Source organism: Xenopus tropicalis, chromosome 8 (genome assembly GCF_000004195.4).
Source record: "Xenopus tropicalis strain Nigerian chromosome 8, UCB_Xtro_10.0, whole genome shotgun sequence".
Taxonomy (NCBI): Eukaryota; Metazoa; Chordata; class Amphibia; order Anura; family Pipidae; genus Xenopus; species Xenopus tropicalis.
The window spans coordinates 140,114,183-140,133,191 of NC_030684.2; the positions used below are offsets into that span (position 1 = coordinate 140,114,183).

The window sequence follows — 19,009 nt, forward strand, 5'->3', positions numbered from 1 at the left end:
TTTTACTTGCGGTGATCCTAAAGTCATTTTCGAGAAATTTGTCACCCGTTGTAGTTCAGATTAGAGATGTAGCGAACCTCACAAAAAAAGTGCGAACTTTTGCGAACTTTGCAAACCCCATAGACTTCAATGGGAAGGCGAACTTTAAAACCTAGAAAAGCCATTTCTGGCCAGAAAACTGATTTTAAAGTTGTTTAAAGGGTGCCACGACCTGGACAGTGGCATACAGGAGGGGGATCAAGGGCAAAAATGTCTCTGAAAAATACGTTGTTTACACAGCGTTGCGTTTTGTGCTGTAAAGGGCAGAAATCACACTACATTTCTAAACTTGTGTAATAAACTGCTTTAAAACGTCCGGCGTCTACATGCCAATCAAGTCGTGTAAAGGTTACAGCCGGTTCACACGCAAAGACAAAACGCCGCAGTAGTGGAGTAGAGCAGTAGAAAGTAGATCACTAGTCAGCAAAGCTACCTAAACTCTCCCTCAAACCCCTGCACAGCTCTCTCCCTATGCTAACTCATCAAGCACACACAGGCAGAATGTAAAATGGCTGCTGGGCTTCGGTTTATATATGGAAGGGAGTGGTCCATGGGTGGTCCAGGAGGGAGAGCTGCCTGATTGGCTGCCATGTATCTGCTGACTCTGGGGTGAGAGGTCAAAATTTGGCTCCAGCTAAGGCGAACCCAAAATTGCGAACTTCGCTAAAAGTTCGCAAACTTGCGAACTTGCGAACACTCGATTTTCATGCGAATTAGTTCTCCGGCGAACAGTTCGCTACATCTCTAGTTCAGATCCAACCACTGGGAAGAAATCAATCAATAAATGAAAATAGGCAATCACAGCCCTTATTTGACACCCCCAAAGAACATTTTACATGCTTGTGTGGCTCCCCAACACTTTTTACATCTGTGGCTAACAAGTAAAAAAGGTTTGGGATCCCTTGTCTAGAGTATACAATTTATCAAATCGTTCCTTCACACAAATTAGACAGTGTTGCAGTCAAAATGTTCATAGTCAAGATGGCGTCACTTCATACGTTGTTTCTATTGACGCAAGCAGCTATGGGAACCCTGGAGCTACTGTTTCTTATTTGGCAGTTTGAATATCAGAAAACTCTAAAAAATGTGCTGAACTGTTTCCTTCTTCCTTAGTGATAAATAATTTCCATAGACTTTATTATTTCCATGTTTCTACATAGTCAGAGAGAACAGAAGGAACTGGGAAGTTCTTATTATTCAATGATTACATTCATTTTTCTCTTTTGAGTCAACTGAAAGAACTGGCTACTGGGCCATGGATGTCCAAAAGTGCTAGCGGTTGTGCCATGATTGTGCATGAAGCTATTTGGCAATGAAGTTCTTATAGATGGAAGCATCAGGTTCCCTGTGATTCTTGGTTCTTAGTTCTTTTGGATTCCTTTTTTACAGCAGTGTAAGTAACAGAACCTTTACCCTGAATAAAAGGCAAAATAAGACTTATAAGACATAAGACACCGGCAGCTACAAACTAACTGTACACGGAAGAAAATGTGGAAAAGTGGCACAAAACCCTGTTTTTGACTCCTTGCTTTGCATGATGCACCCTGAGGCCCAGCTATTTGCCTTCCTAAAATTGGACACCTAGGGGCTGATTTATAAAGGATCAAGTATTGGGTTAGGGCAACAGTTCCCAACCTTTATTACCCGTGAGCAACTTTTACATTTAAAAAAATTATGGAGCAATGCAAGCATCAAACAGGTTCCTAAGGGTTGACCATTAAGGGCTGTAATTGGATATTTGGTAGCTCAGTGTGGATTGGCAGGCTACAGGAGGTTGAGTTTGGCAGTACACATGGTCTTTATGCCTCCACAACTTGCCTCCTAGTCCAAAATTGAAAAATAAGCATCCCCTTTCAGGCCACTGTTGCTCAAGGGGGTTGGTGAGCAACATGTTGCTTGTGAGTCGCTGGTTGGGGATCACTGGGGTAGGGGAATTGAATGTAAATTAAATTCAATTTTAAATCTTGATCCTTGATGCCCGATCCCCAATAAATCAGCCCCAAAGTTACATTGGGTTGCCCAAACTTACCAGCTCTGTAAGGCATACAGTAAGTACAGGGCTCCCTTGTGCTGTACTGTAGATTCATGCACATCACAGCCTGTACAGCCCATTGCCCCAGTCCCTAAGTCTTGGACCCTAAGGGAGTATAATTCTGCCCCCTCAGTACATTAGCCCTTGTGCCTATAGCAGTGGTACATGGGAGCCATGGAGCATTCATAAATGAATTATGCTTTGCCCACAGCCTTCCCTTGAACTGAAAGATTATCTTAGATAACTGAGCATTTATACTAATAAAGAAATGGGACTATTCTATGCCTCCCACTTTGACCTATTTCAGACATAGGCAGGCTCCGCAGAGTACTATTTATTCACTCTCTTAATCATGCCAAATACTGCTATTTTACAAAAAAGGACCCCAGGTATAATATCATCTAGACTTGTTAGCCCATCAAGAGTATTAATATAGACCTGTTGAAGTACTCACATTATCACTGACTGGCGAAGAAGAAGCTGAAAAAAAATGTTTTAGGTGTTAAATCCTGAAGCAGTTATAGTGTTTCTTGCTTAGTCACAGTGCATTGGCTCATCTCTATTCAAGGCCACTGTATAGTTATTATTATTATTATTTATATAGTGCCATCATTTTACACAGTGCTTTACAGAATGAGGATTGGAGACACTAGGGGGAGGGCCCTGCTCACAAGAGCTTACATTTTAGTTCCCTTTGGGATTATGCTTAGATTATTTACCCATGCTAATATTGATTAACTATATCTCTCTATATGGACTATGCCTCTGTGTAAGAAATTACCATTTTAGTTTTGCTATTATTTTCCGTACATATGTATGTGTTCATATGTGTGGCATTTTACACATGGTTAATGTATGCTTAGTAGGAAACCAGTTGTCCAGGAAGCTTACATTCCCAGTCACACCCAAAGGCATGTCTGACACTTTAGTTCTTAGTTTATAGATATAATGGAGCCTTCAGCCTTGTTAGGAAAATTAGAATGTATTGACAGAACTAAACATTTTCTAAACCATGTGACCAATGAGAATTGCCAAATATATTGTAAGATGACATACCTGTTTGTTGATGGTTAATATCTAAGTGAGCATAACTGATATCTTTTCCATGAGTGTCATCTTGGATAACTACTAAAAGAAATACAAAGAGTTACGTAGGCCATGTAGGTAGGCAGTAATGCTATGCTTAGTTATAAGGAATATGGAATGAAAATTTCAGCAATATTTTCCAGGTATTATTCTAGTAATTTCCAGATTGAAAGGTTTTAGGCCTCCAATGGTAGGTCAGAATGGTCATAATAGTGTGAGATGTTGAAAATAGGAGAAGATGGAAACAGTTTCCCAATATGGGCAATATTGCCCAGGTATTATCCTAGTAATTCCCAGATTGAAAGGTTTTAGGCTTCCAAAGTTATTTGACAAATAAACCATCCCTGCAATAGAGGCTTAGAATATACACCCTACCCATAGATGTCTACAGGCTGCAAGAAGAACCCTTTTGTAGTCTATGAGAGGTGAAATCCCCCCTGACTGGACAATGGACATGTAGAACATGAAATGTAGTTTAGAACAAACTCACTGTTTCCGTAGTCTGGCTGTTCTGCACCGGGTGTCACATAATTTGGTGTTTGCTGTTCTTTAGCTTGATGCCTAGAACCAGCCCTGTTAAATCACAATTAACAATTAACAATGAAGTCATTGGAGGCATACATCAGAGTTGATAACTGCTATCTGGTTGCTAGATTTTTACTGACCCTAGCAACCAGGCAGGGGTTTGGATGTTGGAAAGGAAAATGAATATTTGAGTGAATGAATACTTCAGTTCAAATAAAAATCACAAAATGAAAGTTAACAGTCAACCTTACTCTTCATTAGGGCTTCAATATGCAATTGGTTATAACTCACCTGTACTGTGCTTTAGTCACTGAGCCACCTGAAAACAAATAATATCAGTATTTATTTACTGTAAGGAGTGACAAAAGGGACAGCTGGACTGAGATAGTGGAACGCTGCTGATCTACAGTTGTAGGCGGGAAGTAAGGTAGGTCAGAATGGTCATAGTGTGAGATGCTGAAAATAGGAGAAGATGGAAACAGGAAAACAAGATGGAAACAGTATTCCAGAATGGTCATAATAGTGTGAGATGCTGACAATTGGAGAACATGGAAACAAGATGGAAACAGTAGCCCAGAATGGTCATAATAGTGCGAGATGCTAAAAGAAGGAGAAGATGGAAACAGGAAAACAAGATGGAAAGAGTAGCCCAGAATGGTCATAATAGTGTGAGATGCTGAAAATAGGATAAGATGGAAACAAAAAAAGATGGAAACAGCAGCCCAGAATGGTCATAATAGTGTGAGATGTTGAAAATAGGAGAAGATGGAAACAGGAAAACAAGATGGAAACAGTAGCCCAGAATGGTCATAATAGTGTGAGATGTTGAAAATAGGAGAAGATGGAAACAGGAAAACAAGATGGAAACAGTAGCCCAGAATGGTCATAATAGTGTGAGATGTTGAAAATAGGAGAAGATGGAAACAGGAAAACAAGATGGAAACAGTAGCCCAGAATGGTCATAATAGTGTGAGATGCTGACAATTGGAGAACATGGAAACAAGATGGAAACAGTAGCCCAGAATGGTCATAATAGTGCGAGATGCTAAAAGAAGGAGAAGATGGAAACAGGAAAACAAGATGGAAAGAGTAGCCCAATATGGAGGTTATAGGGCATGACAGAGAACCAAGAACAAGATGGAAACAGCAGGATAGGTCAAGGAAGACAAAATGGCTTCAGTTAGAAAAGTTGGAGATAGTGGGGCAAGGCAGAGATACAGCAAAATGGCAACAGAGGGACAAGATGGAGACAGTAGGGAAATATGGAGACACTAGGACAAGATGGAGACATAAGGACACCGTGCACTGCTGTAACATTTTATGATGGGCGAATTGATCACTACTATTCTGTAAATGTATCTTTTATTATGGAATAAACCTATTTTACTTATACTATACCAGGAAGAGTGTCCTTCCTTCTGATTTATCTTGAAGACATAAGGAAACAATGAAGACAACAAGATATGATGAGACAGTAGGATAATAAGAAGACAGACGGAGGACAAGATGGAGACAGTAGGACAAGATGGAGACAGAAGGACAAGATGGAGACAGAAGGACAAGATGGAGACAGTAGGACAAGATGGCAACAATAGAAAAAGATGATAAAAGTAGGATATGATAGAGGCAGTATTTTGATAGACTAAACAGTCATGTAAACAATGGCAGTTTGCAACTGTACAGTTAATTACATATTTAGAAAACAGCTCGTTTAAAGAATATAGTAATGTAGAATATAGTAAGTAAGTTCTGTCCATTCATGACAGGGCAATATTACAATTATAATGGCATTCATAGAAGGAAATAATGTCATTATTGAGACTGGGAGGACATAAAAACCCACTGAAGGGTCAGCCAACAACTAGAACAATCTATCATTACCTGAGCTTCTTGGGAAAAACCGACAGTTGGTGAAGGATGAAGCCGTCCTGCTCCTGTACGTGAAGGCCACAATGGCAGTAACAAGAAGCAGAACCAGGAAGGCCAGTGTGATTCCTATTCCCATCACTGTGTGGCTCCTCTCTTTGGGGAGGCAGGACAAGACATAATGTTATTTAAGTAATAAGACTGGGTTGGTGGCCTAAGCAGGATAGGGAGAGGCGGATTGGAGACATTTAAAAACACACAAAATAAAAGATCAACAGCAAATTGTCACTGAATATTTGAATAAAAGTTATTTAAAGGGTTAATATATTTTTATTATATTTATATTATATTTAACACCTAGCAGGATTTTTCAAGACTTGATTTTTTCTCTCTCGTTAAAATACTTACAAAAAAAACTTAAGCTATGGAAAAAAAACTTGATTGCACTGAAGGTTCAAAGTCAGAAAGGTCTTCTCGCCGTTTACGATCCTTCGGATCGTGACTATTACGATTTTTTTGTAAGCATTATCGTGACATTTCCGATCATCAGAAATGATCGTGTCTAATCCGAATTTTACCCATTACGGGATTCAAACTCGTACTTTGATGCTTTTGCCCCTAATTGTTAAAAAAATCTAAAATTAAAATAGCTTGAATGCTGAATTTCTGCTAAATTTTTTTCCCATTTGATAAATCTCAGTATCAAAAATTTCATATTGTCGATTTTTCCAAATTATTTCACATCTCGTCAAAAACTAAAAATCACATTTGAATAATTTTGCCTCCCAGTCTCACTCAAAAATACACCGTTCTATCCCCTTCATACTAAATCCTTACTGTAAAGTGAATCTGGGAGCAGTAGGAACGCCAGTTATTGGGTAAGTACTAAGTTAATGTCTTGGAAATTCTTGAAACCGTAGGACACTGACTGCAACAGCCATGTTTTTGGGGTGTTTTAGCCCATGGAGTCTCTAGAGCTACTAGATTTAACTATAAATACAGACTATATAACCTTCCTATATAACCCAGGTCCAAGATAAAAAGTTTGCCTTCCAATGCCAATTGGCACCAAAGAGTTGGTCCAATGATGAGATATCATTCTGCTGTGCCAAACAGTGCACCCAATATACCCAGCTGGCTCACCCCAATGACTGCATTCCATCCGTCCTTATATTTTTCATAAACACCTCTGTTCTCTGAACACTTGGCACTCCTTCATGCTATCACATGGCTTTGGCATCACAAAATAACTGGGAGGGGCATCCAGTTGACTGAAAATCCACAGGGTTTGTGCACATGTGAAACACTATGAGGCACATTTACTCAATATACAGGTATGGGAATCCCTTATCCAGACACCCGTTGTCCAGAAAGCTCTGAATTATGGAAAACTTGTCTCCCATAGAATTCCAAATTACAGAAAGACCCCTTATCCGGAATACCCTTGGTCCCGAGCATTCTGACCCTACAGAGGGTAGTACGATTAGCTGAACGCATCATCTGTATCAAGCTCCCTGACCTTCAATCGATCTACAACAAACGTTACTGGACCAAGGCCAGGAAGATAGTGAAAGACCTCAGTCATCCCGACAATGGACTGTTCTCTATGTTGCTGTCAAGAAGGCGCTTCCGCTCCCTGAAGGCCAACTCAGAGACATTGAGAAGGAGCTTCATCCTGCAGGCCATACAAGCTCTCAATCATAATAACATCACATGGATCTAGGAACCTTTAGGAGCCCTTGTCAGGGATTAAGTCTTTTCATTTTGCACACGTGGGACAATTGCACATTTGCACTTTTCGCACACTGCGAAGTTGAACTGCAATTCTTGCACATTATCATGCCAATAATTTGGCCATGGTTCTACATTGCACTACATACATTTCAATTATTATATTATTGTATTTCATTTAATTTTATTCTTAACTTCTTTATATTCTATATTATTCTATTTTTTTATTTTTTTTTGTAATTTGAGGTCAGTAGTAGTTGTCTAAGCATTTCACTGCATATCATAATGTGTATGACTGTGTATGTGACAACTAAAATTTAAATTTCTGGATAACAGGTCCTATACCTGTATTATATTTCCAATATTTTTACCTTTTAAAACTCGACTAACTCATTTCCTCAAAGGTCTAATATTTACTAAAAAAAAATCCAACATGAAAAGTGTGTTTGAGAAAAAGTCACAGCAACTGTGACTTTTTCAAAGTGTCACAGCGAAAGCTTGAAATTTTCGGATTGTCACACCAAAACCTCGACTTTTTTGGATTGAAGCACAAAAAACCAGCGTAGAAAATCTAAAGTTTCTAAAGTTTCCATACAAAACAAGGATCTTCAAAGAAAAGGAAAGGACCTTTGCCATTGGCTTCTACATGATCTCGACAGGTTTTAGGTGACGAATTGTTGGATTCAGATTTTTTGCCATTTTGACACCTAGGGGCAGATTCATTAAAGTACGACTGGTCCAATTACAAAAAATTCATATTGTTTCTAAAGTTTTCCAATTTTGTGTATTTTTGACGATATTTTCTTTAATTTGCGCAACTTTTTTGTACTTTGTGATAATTTGTGTGACAAAATCATATTTGTCGCAACAATTATGAAAGTTTCGGATTCATTCAAGCTTCGGTATTGTGACTTTCCTTGGGCCAAGTTGGAGCCATTGAGTCCTATGGGAGGCTTCCAAAATCATGCGCAGAAGGATCAAAGTCAGAAAGGTTTATGATCATTCGGATACGATAATTTCATGGCTTTCGTATCGCCAATCGTGAACGATCGTTCCAATGCGAAAATTTCGAATCGTAAGTACAAAATCTTCATATTCAAACGAACTGAATTTTCGTGACTTTTGCAATCCTCAGAAATGATCGGATTTCGTGATTTGCATTCGTACTTTAATGAATGTGCCCCCTAGTAAATCTCAGAAAAGCCCCAGGAAAAAAGTTGGGGCTTTTCTCGAGTTTTTTTTCGGATAAATTAAAAAAATCTGAACGTTAGTAAAGAAGTAAAACATTTTTTAGGAAGGCTTTTGGCGCAGTCGTAGGTAGTTCATAGTTAATGAGTTTTTAAAAAATATAACAACGGAATTTAATAAATATATTTGCTGGAATTGCTCTCCCATTTTCCCAAACTATACTGCACCCACTATAGGTTTTCCTCTACAGCAGCGAATCAGAACTAATAGCACAAGAAATCATTTATAAAATCATTATGCTATAAATTGATTATTTACATTTTGTGTTGTCTTTAATGGAACCTATTCCCACATTCTTGATTCCCATTGATTTCGGGTGTCCCATCAGATTTATTTCATATTTTCTAATCTCCTTTCATGTATGGTTATTTTTATTCGTGTAACTGGGCTGTAACTATGCAGTGTATTTTCAGACATTTCTTAGTGATCACTTAAAAAACAACTTTAGCAAATATGAAATAATTTTTTTTTTTTTTTGAGAAAACAATACTTCGAAGTTTGGGGGATTTTTCTGTTTTTTGGGTGTTTTTTTTTATTTTTTTTGCACCCAAACCTTCAAAGGATTTCCACAATCTAGAAACTCAAGCTTGTTTTATGGGATTCTAGATTCCTAGGCGGAATTATTAAAACTGAGTTACTTTTTTTTCCCATAACTCGAGAAAATCTTGGTAATAAAGAATCTCCATGGATACTTGCATAATAATACTAATAATTAAGTTAATACTAAAGAAAAAGAATCAGCAAGTTTTTTCCCTATAGAAAGAATACAAACATATTTTGCAGTTCAAGATTTACTCACCTTTAACCTGGATATTTTTTGGGTCACTCCTCTTCCTAACACTGCCGGTTGGAGTTTGTACCTCACAGGTATAATTCCCAGAATCCTCCAGCTGAGCTGAGGGGACTCCATATTGGTTGGATGAGTTAAATCCCTGCACATTGTGCCCATTTCTGTAGAAAGCAAACTGCAGCTCTGTAGTCTCTCTGTGTGGGCTGAGCTCTGTGTCACATGTTATGGTCATGTGATCTCCTTCTAGCAAATAGTATTGGCTCACATTTATATGTGGGGGAATGAACAGCTCTGTAACGTAAATAAAACAGATCAAACCACATTAAATAATTATTGACTTTCTGTTTGGGAAGGCTACTTCCCTTTAGCTTACCTACAGATCACAAGAAAGTGAATTTTTATTTATACCACAGAATTAAACTACTTTTAAAAAAAATAAATAAAAATAAACTTCCAGTATTAAGTGAGGCCGCTAACTCAAAGTTGTTTCCTGATTGGCTGTCTGTCCTTCCTTATAATAGGGCTTAAGATAACAGATGATTCAGTCACAACTAAATCCAAAGGAAACAACTTTGAGCATTACTCATTGCTCACCCTGTATGTGGATATGCACCATGTTGCTCCTCTTCCTCACACTGCCGGTTGGAGTTTGTACCTCACAGGTATAATTCCCAGAATCCTCCAGCTGAGCTGAGGGGACTCCATATTGGTTGGATAAACTGAATCCCTGCGCATTGTGCCCATTTCTGTAGAAAGCAAACTGCAGCTCTGTAGTCTCTCTGTGTGGGCTGAGTTTTGTGTCACATGTTATGGTCATGTGATCCCCTTCATTAATCTGACTCAGGGATATTACTGGCTTTGAGATGAGCTCTAAAAAAGGAAAGAGGCAAGTTAAATAAAAATAAAACTTGGCTTCCTGTGGCTTCCTGTTAATTGAACTAAGGAGATACGGCGAAGGAAGGAGCAGGCATCAACTATGCGACAATCAATTGATCGAGTCTAGCTTGACTCCTTCCTATACAGAAGGAAGGCTAGACTCGATCAATCGATCATCGCATAGTGATTCCTACTCCTTCCTTCGCCGTATCTCCTTAGTTCAATTGACAGGAAGCCACAGGAAGCCAAGTTTTAACAGGTATTTTCTTTTAAAGCATTCAAAATACTAAGGGGTTTGCAGGATAGGGCAGTTATTGGTGCAGGGTAGAATAGCTTTTTCACTTAAAAAATTTTAGTGTTACTTTTCCTTTAATGTAGGTTACCTGATAATTAATTAGTTGAATAATTAATTCAATGAAGTAGAGACACCAAAGGGATTTGTGCTTTTTGCATGGAGTGCTGGATTACAAATGTATTGCTCATTGCAGAGAGCAGCCTTAGAACACTAAGGGGCCAATTCATTAAAATACGAGTTCGAATCCCGAATGAAAAAATTCAGATTGGATACGATAATTTCTGAAGATCGCAAATATCACGAAAATGCTTATGAAAAAATTGTATTAGTCACGATAATATCGTATTGGCGATCCGAAAGTCACCAAATTTTCGTACCGAATGATTGTAAACAGCGGCAGAACTATTCTGAATTTTTCGCGCGAGCATCCGAAAAAGTCGTGCAAGAGTACGAAAAAGTTGCACGGGCGTACGAAAAAGTCGCGCAAAGGATCTGCAAAAATACGCACGTTGCAAGCGTTTGTGTCTTAATGAATCTCCCCCTAAGTAAAGACAGGGCCTGATGGGGCTGAGCCTCCTTATGCTTTGTACCTGTAAAAGTTAAAGTTGGATGGGGGCAGGGAGGGCATATATGCACATTTTTTTTGTTTTTTGTACCCATAATGCATTGGGCCCACCATGAGTTGCAAACACTACACCAATGCAGCACAACATGTTGCTCCTCTCTGGACATGGTCACACTACAGAAAAAAACAAAAATCAAAGCTGTATGCACACTCAATGTCTGCCCAAACTTTTTTGCCCTGATGAAGACCCATTATTGGGTCGAAACGCGTTGGGATTTTTCTATGCTTTGTATTTAATAAACATTTTTCCTTTTTTGCAATTTTTGAGTGTGCAGACATTTTTGTGATTTTATTTTGGAGTTGCTGAATGGGTATTCCCCTATGTACTGCACCTCGTCCTGGATTGAGGTTCTGGTAAGGTGTGCACTCTGGCATTTTGTATTATACATTGCAGAAGAAGGCCGGGTTTCAAGCTCGTTTACACTGGGTTTTACAGTGGGCACTTTGGTAAATAGACAAGAGCTGATTTATGTTCCCTTATGAAAATAATAAATAGATTGTCTAAAATGTAATTTTGTAAACTCTTTAAACCCCCACAAGCAATTTCTGGTATAGAACCAATAATGTTTTTACCTTTTACAGAAATGTACACACTGCTCACTTGACTATAATACATGCTGTGGTGCCATACTGGTCTGTAACATGTGTAGGGGCCACTCGTTGCCATGGTTACTCTTCCAATGTGGAAATTCCCAGAGGACAAGTTACCTATGAATTGATCTCCTTTGTTCAGTTTAGCAGCCCCAGCATAGTACCCAGGGTACCCGGCACAGGAAACCTCTAAATTGTCCCCTTCAAACACAAAGGGGGGAACTTTCAGGGTGAGGTAACCTGGAAATAAATGACAAAAAAACATGCATTAATCTGAATAATATGTCATCAATTCCATCCTACCTAATATATAATAGAGGGATTAGACAGTTACTCTGTTATATAACAATGGCCTTGATGGATGTAGCACCCTGGGGGAAGAATGTCCCCCATCTAGAAACTTTTAACCAAGAAAATACTCATCCTTTCTTCTCTGATCTATATTCTATTTTCCCAATCCTATTGCCTTCTGTTGTTCCTCTCTCTCTAACTGCACTTATTTTTGCCCTCTCTTCTCTCCATTCCTTTCTGCCCTTCCCACCAAGTTCTGCTGAAGGAGAGGGCTCATAAGCAGGGTCGGACTTTGCTGACGGGGCACTGGGAAAAAACACGGTGGGTTCTGGTGTCCAGACCCGATCCCCACTGTGAGGAACCTCCTACCAAAATCTCCCGGCAGGGCATTCCCCAACCTCACTGCCCTCACCGTGAGAAACCCCCTACCCAACATCTCCCGGCAGGGCATTCCCCAACCCCCTCACTACCCTCACCGTGAGGAACCCCCTACCCAACATCTCCCGGCAGGGCATTCCCCAACCCCCTCACTGCCCTCACCGTGAGGAACCCCCTACTCAACATCCCCCGGCAGGGCATTCCCCAACCCCCTCACTGCCCTCACCGTGAGGAACCCCCTACCCAACATCCCCCGGCAGGGCATTCCCCAACCCCCTCACTGCCCTCACCATAAGGAACCCCCTACCCAACATCCCCCTGCAGGGCATTCCCCAACCCCCTCACTGCCCTCATCGTGAGGAACCCCCTACCCAACATCCCCAGGCAGGGCATTCCCCAGCCCCCTCACTGCCCTCACCGTGAGGAACCCCCTACCCAACATCCCCCGGCAGGGCATTCCCCAACCCCCTCACTGCCCTCACCGTGAGGAACCCCCTACCCAACATCCCCCGGCAGGGCATTCCCCAACCCCCTCACTGCCCTCACTGTGAGGAACCCCCTACCCAACATCCCCCGGCAGGGCATTCCCCAACCCCCTCACTGCCCTCACCATGAGGAACCCCCTACCCAACATCCCCCGGCAGGGCATTGCCCAACCCCCTCACTGCCCTCACTGTGAGGAACCCCCTACCCAACATCCCCCGGCAGGGCATTCCCCAACCCCCTCACTGCCCTCACCGTGAGGAACCCCCTACCCAACATCCCCCGGCAGGGCATTCCCCAACCTCACTGCCCTCACCGTGAGGAACCCCCTACGCTGCTTCAAATGGAAGCTCCGTTCCTCTAATCTAAAGGGGGGGCCTCTGGTGCGCTGATTGTTTTTATGGGAAAAAAGAACCCCCCCATCTGCCTATAATCCCCTCTAATGTACTTGTACAGAGTAATCATGTCCCCTCGCAAGCGCCTCTTTCCCAGAGAAAACAACCCCAACCCTGACAGTCTAACCTCATAGTTTAACCCTTCCATCCCCTTTACCAGTTTAGTTGAAAGAAAGCAATTTCAGACTCAGTTTATACACAGTATGGCACCCTTCCACCAGTTACAAACCATGAGTGAATTTGTCCTGTTTTTCTTTGGTGAAAAATACACAAAACTGCTGAAAATTTTATGACGTCAATGGCCAGATTTTCTGAACTTTTTTCTCACTTTATTTTGATAATAAATCAAACTTTTAAAAAAAATGGCTTTTTTAAACTCAAACTTACCATTACTAACTGTCAGTGTAACGGCCTCACTCCGGTCACTGCTATGGGACTTACACTGATATTCCCCACTGTCACTCACTTGGGCACTGACTATTGTATAGTTCTGCTCCCTTATTCCCATCCGTACCCCATCTTTATACCAGGAATAAGGGGGGTCTCCTTGTGCAGAGGGAGCTACATTGCAAGTCAGAGTTACAGATTCAGATGTGAATGCCGAGGCCCAGTTTGGGGAGAAGCTCACTGTGGCTCTGCCAGCAGCCCCTGCAATGGAACAAGTAATAACTGAGTCTGATGGGAAATCTACTGAGTAACAAATAAAGACGATTGGAACACATGCGGGAGTGCAATGAGGCTGTGACCACAAAGTACATACAGACAACAACAAGAGCCCCTCTGCACTCCCCCATTATCAATATATATAGGGCATTAAGCCATTCTGTGCATTAATCTGCCAAGCAGTACCCTCCCCTTAAAGCAAAACAGGGATTGTTTGTCCGTATATTGCAATATATTCAGGCTGCCCAACTGTGTCACAGTCACCCCCGGTCTGGCCTGTCCTACACTCACTCACCCCCGGTCTGGCCTGTCCTACACTCACTCACCCCCGGTCTGGCCTGTCCTACACTCACTCACCCCCGGTCTGGCCAGTCCTACACTCACTCACCCCCGGTCTGGCCAGTCCTACACTCACTCACCCCCGGTCTGGCCTGTCCTACACTCACTCACCCCCGGTCTGGCCAGTCCTACACTCACTCACCCCCGGTCTGGCCAGTCCTACACTCACTCACCCCCGGTCTGGCCTGTCCTACACTCACTCACCCCCGGTCTGGCCTGTCCTACACTCACTCACCCCCGGTCTGGCCTGTCCTACACTCACCCCCGGTCTGGCCTGTCCTACACTCACCCCTGGTCTGGCCTGTCCTACACTCACTCACCCCCGGTCTGGCCTGTCCTACACTCACCCCCGGTCTGGCCTGTCCTACACTCACTCACCCCCGGTCTGGCCTGTCCTACACTCACTCACCCCAGGTCTGGCCTGTCCTACACTCACTCACCCCCGGTCTGGCCAGTCCTACACTCACTCACCCCAGGTCTGGCCTGTCCTACACTCACTCACTCACCCCCGGTCTGGCCTGTCCTACACTCACTCACCCCCGGTCTGGCCTGTCCTACACTCACTCACCCCCGGTCTGGCCTGTCCTACACTCACTCACCCCCGGTCTGGCCAGTACTACACTCACTCACCCCCGGTCTGGCCAGTCCTACACTCACTCACCCCCGGTCTGGCCAGTCTTACACTCACTCACCCCCGGTCTGGCCTGTCATTTTGTTTTTTGTCACTTATTTTACAGTTTATTTACACCAAGAAGAGAATGTCATCAAAGATTAAGTGTCAGCCAACAGAAGCACAGATACCCCAGCCAATGCGTTATTGTTATCAACATATCACCCCCGGTCTGGCCAGTCCTACACTCACTCACCCCCGGTCTGGCCTGTCCTACACTCACTCACCCCCGGTCTGGCCAGTCCTACACTCACTCACCCCCGGTCTGGCCTGTCCTACACTCACTCACCCCTGGTCTGGCCTGTCCTACACTCACTCACCCCCAGTCTGGCCTGTCCTACACTCACTCACCCCCGGTCTGGCCTGTCCTACACTCACTCACCCCCGGTCTGGCCTGTCCTACACTCACTCACCCCCGGTCTGGCCTGTCCTACACTCACTCACCCCCGGTCTGGCCTGTCCTACACTCACTCACCCCTGCTCTGGCCTGTCCTACACTCACTCACCCCTGGTCTGGCCTGTCCTACACTCACTCACCCCTGGTCTGGCCTGTCCTACACTCACTCACCCCCGGTCTGGCCTGTCCTACACTCACTCACCCCTGGTCTGGCCTGTCCTACACTCACTCACCCCCGGTCTGGCCTGTCCCACACTCACTCACCCCCGGTCTGGCCTGTCCTACACTCACTCACCCCCGGTCTGGCCTGTCCTACACTCACTCACCCCCAGTCTGGCCTGTCCTACACTCACTCACCCCCGGTCTGGCCAGTCTTACACTCACTCACCCTTGGTCTGGCCTGTCCCACACTCACTCACCCCCGGTCTGGCCAGACTTACACTCACTCACCCCCGGTCTGGCCAGTCTTACACTCACTCACCCCCGGTCTGGCCAGTCTTACACTCACTATATATATAATGAATATATTAGAGACTCACCTGAATTTTCTGTAGCCATGACTGTTAAAGATAAAAAAAAATATACACTAAGTTTTTTTTAAGTACTAAAATTCAGTATATTACTAAATTATACACAGCATTTTATAAAGCAGCCACATAGCCTCCCATCAACTGATTATCTCACTAGTGAGAATGCAAAAGAGAGAGAGAATGGAGAAATATTAGATGGATTGTACTGATGAGCAAATTTTTTTTGGCAGGCATGGATTTGCAGCGAATTTCCGCATTTCGCCATTAGCAAATTGTTTAGCAAAACTTTCGTGAAAATTTGCCACAGGAAAATTCGTTGTGCTCCAAAAAGTCACTGCAAAAAAAGATGCAGGTGACAAAAAACTTGCACGACAAATGCATTTCGTGAACTTTATGATTTTATCATTTTCCCCTCTGCGGCAAATTAGAGAGGCTTCAGATGGGGTTTTTCACCTTCCTCTGGATCAACTAGCAGTTAGGCAGGTTATATATAGGCATTATGGTTGAACTTCATAGACGTGTGTCTTTTTTTCATCCTAACTTACTATGCTACCTGCTGATTGGTTGCTATAGGTTACTAGAACTGGAGCCAACATTTGACTTTGGTATTATTTTACCCTTCTAATAATCATCTAGTTATTATTATTATTTTTACAATGAAATGAAATCTGTCACATTTGGGGCTCCAAGTCCAGTTGGACATTGGATTTAGCAACTGTAGTTGAAGGTCTAAGGTTACTGAATCCGTACATGGGGGGAGATAAATATTATTTACAATAAGGCAACGTTCCTTCTACTGGATAAAACAGCAAAATAAGACAAGTTACTTACAGAGGAAGATGAGGAGCCCCAGGAGCGACATGGCACCTACAGCCGGTGCTCACCGACTAAAGCGAAATCATTAGATGCACAAACTTATTTTTAACTTCCCATTTTGAAGTTGTGTATTTAGCAACTTTTACTTCTTCTGCTAAGGACTCAGGGTGAGATTTACAGAGCTGAGACTTCCTGCTTGTACCTCTCTGCTATTAACTGCAAATGTGCGTAACACAAGCACTAGTCTGTTAACTATTCTGCAGATTCTGTTAGTGCCTATAAGAGGGGCCTGGATGAGTTCTTGAACAAGCAGAATACCCAAGGCTATTGTGATACTAATACCTACAGTTAGTATTAGTGGTTGTATATATAGTATATGTATGTGAGTGTATAGATTGGTAGGGGTGGGTTGTGTGTGCTGGGTTTACTTGGATGGGTTGAACTTGATGGACTCTGGTCTTTTTTCAACCCTATGTAACTATAGTGTATTGGCCCAGTAACCCACAGAAACAGTTCCGGTTTAGTGCACTAAACTGATGGCAGCTAATGACAGATTATATGCAGCAGGGGGTACTAAAGACCTAGTGCACTATTGCACCCACTGACCCTACTCTCACACAAAGGTCACAGAGAGAAAAAAAAATGAACCGCAGTTTGCTCACATCTTTCTATGGGGTTTTAGTTCCCTTTGCAAAAATTCTGTTACTAGAATACGTGCCTTAATATAAGATAGGGATGTACAGTGCTCTAGGCTGAAAGGCTTGTTTCCTTCTCTTATTTTATCTAAAGATGTTTGCATTTCAGAAAACTTACATTTATTCTTGTGTCGCTAGACTTTATCTTTCCACAGAAGCAGAGAGACGTCCCTGGGTGGGCTTGAACCACCAACCTTTCAGTTAACAGCCGAACGCACTAACCGATTGCTCCACAGAGACCACACCTGCTCTGCCAACCATGTGTCGCCTTAACCCTATGGAAAGGCCATTTTTTCCCCCTCTGCAGGTATTGACCTGGTGCAACCATACAACAATGTATTATGACCAAAGATTGCCGCTACAAATGAGGCATCTAACCGTATCTCGGTAGGATCGGCTGGGTAGGTGCAGAGGGTGCTCCATTTAAGGGACAAGAAAATGAGTGGGCTACCTCTGAGTTCTCCCTCTATATTTAAAGCCTGGCTGAAGCCGTTTTGCTTATTGCCTGAACATTGATAATAATAATAATCCCTGTGCTTCAACAAAGCCTGAGCTGACAATTTGGTTATGATATACTTGCGACGGAATCAGACAGCAGGAGCCCTTTGGGTGGTAGCTTTCTGCTGTCAGGATGGCCGAGCAGTCTAAGGCGCTGCGTTCAGGTCACAGTCTCCCCTGGAGGCGTTGGTTCAAATCCCACTTCTGACATTTGGCTTCTTGCTGCCAGACATGAATCTGGACTTTCAAACCACTTTAATCACTGACAGCCAAATAAGAATCTTACAGAAGGCGGTGCACCTGAGTTGATGACATATTTGGATGCTGCTGCTTTCCCATCCGTAATCCAACTAATTCAGCTATTGCCATTCCTCCCGAATAATGGATACTATTGCAAGTTTGGGCCAGCTCTCTCATCTCATTACACGCAAATACGAATGAGCAAGAATGGTGGAAAAATACACGCCCTCCCCTCTGCCGCACGGCGCCTTTTCCATAAGAGATGAGGCTGGTTAAAGCGCCACAGAGAGAGAAAATTCCACCGGCCTTCGATAGCTCATCTGGTAGAGTGGAGGACTGTAGGTCTAAATCCTTAAGTTGCTGGTTCGATTCCTGCTCGAAGGATTTTTTTTTCTTAATTTCAGGCCAAACTGCAAACTTCTATGAAGAGCTGCGTCCACAGTTTTCCATGTAGGAGAACAAGGATGTCACCGCTGAACAGCTGCAGGTGTGCACTTTCAAGAAAAATATTGTGTGTGGGTGCTATTTCACAGGTAGGGGTTGTTTTGCACTTAGAGAGTCTCCCCAAACTTTCCAGCTGAAATTGCGCAAATGTATTGCCCCTGTTTTGGGGTGTTTGGTGGCCCCGTCTTTAGGTGCACACTTGCATGTGGGGTACAGTTTTATTTGTGAGAACTTTTTTATTGGATATTTTTTTCTCAAATTCCCTTTTGTCTCTGTGACTTTGATGGCATTTAATAAAAAAATATCCCAAAAAGTATTGTTGGATTTCATAGTGATCTGTATACGCCAACTGCATTTAGAGCAAAAAACTACCCCAGACCCAAAAACCTAGAGATGTTTAGTTTTTAAAAAATACCGAACTTATGGAGGTCTTTCACTTCTATCATTAGATATACCATGTTAACAT

The 19,009-nt window shown here is 42.6% G+C and overlaps 1 protein-coding gene and 2 non-coding genes across 3 annotated transcripts in view; 1 reads left to right on the forward strand and 2 right to left on the reverse strand.

Annotated features, from left to right (window-relative positions):
- LOC100495229 (Fc receptor-like protein 3) overlaps nt 1-19,009 on the reverse strand; it is a 149,844-nt gene that overhangs the window by 60,302 nt on the left and 70,533 nt on the right. The window contains exons 6-7 of the mRNA XM_031891842.1: nt 9,912-10,187; nt 9,327-9,608 (exon numbers count right to left, since the gene is read on the reverse strand). Of these exons, the coding sequence (XP_031747702.1) occupies nt 9,327-9,608; nt 9,912-10,187 (558 nt within the window). The remainder of the gene's footprint in view (nt 1-9,326; nt 9,609-9,911; nt 10,188-19,009) is intronic.
- trnan-guu lies at nt 17,528-17,601 on the reverse strand. The gene has a single exon. It is a non-coding gene; the product is annotated as a tRNA-Asn (tRNA).
- trnay-gua lies at nt 18,405-18,483 on the forward strand. The gene is given in 2 exon segments: nt 18,405-18,441; nt 18,448-18,483. It is a non-coding gene; the product is annotated as a tRNA-Tyr (tRNA).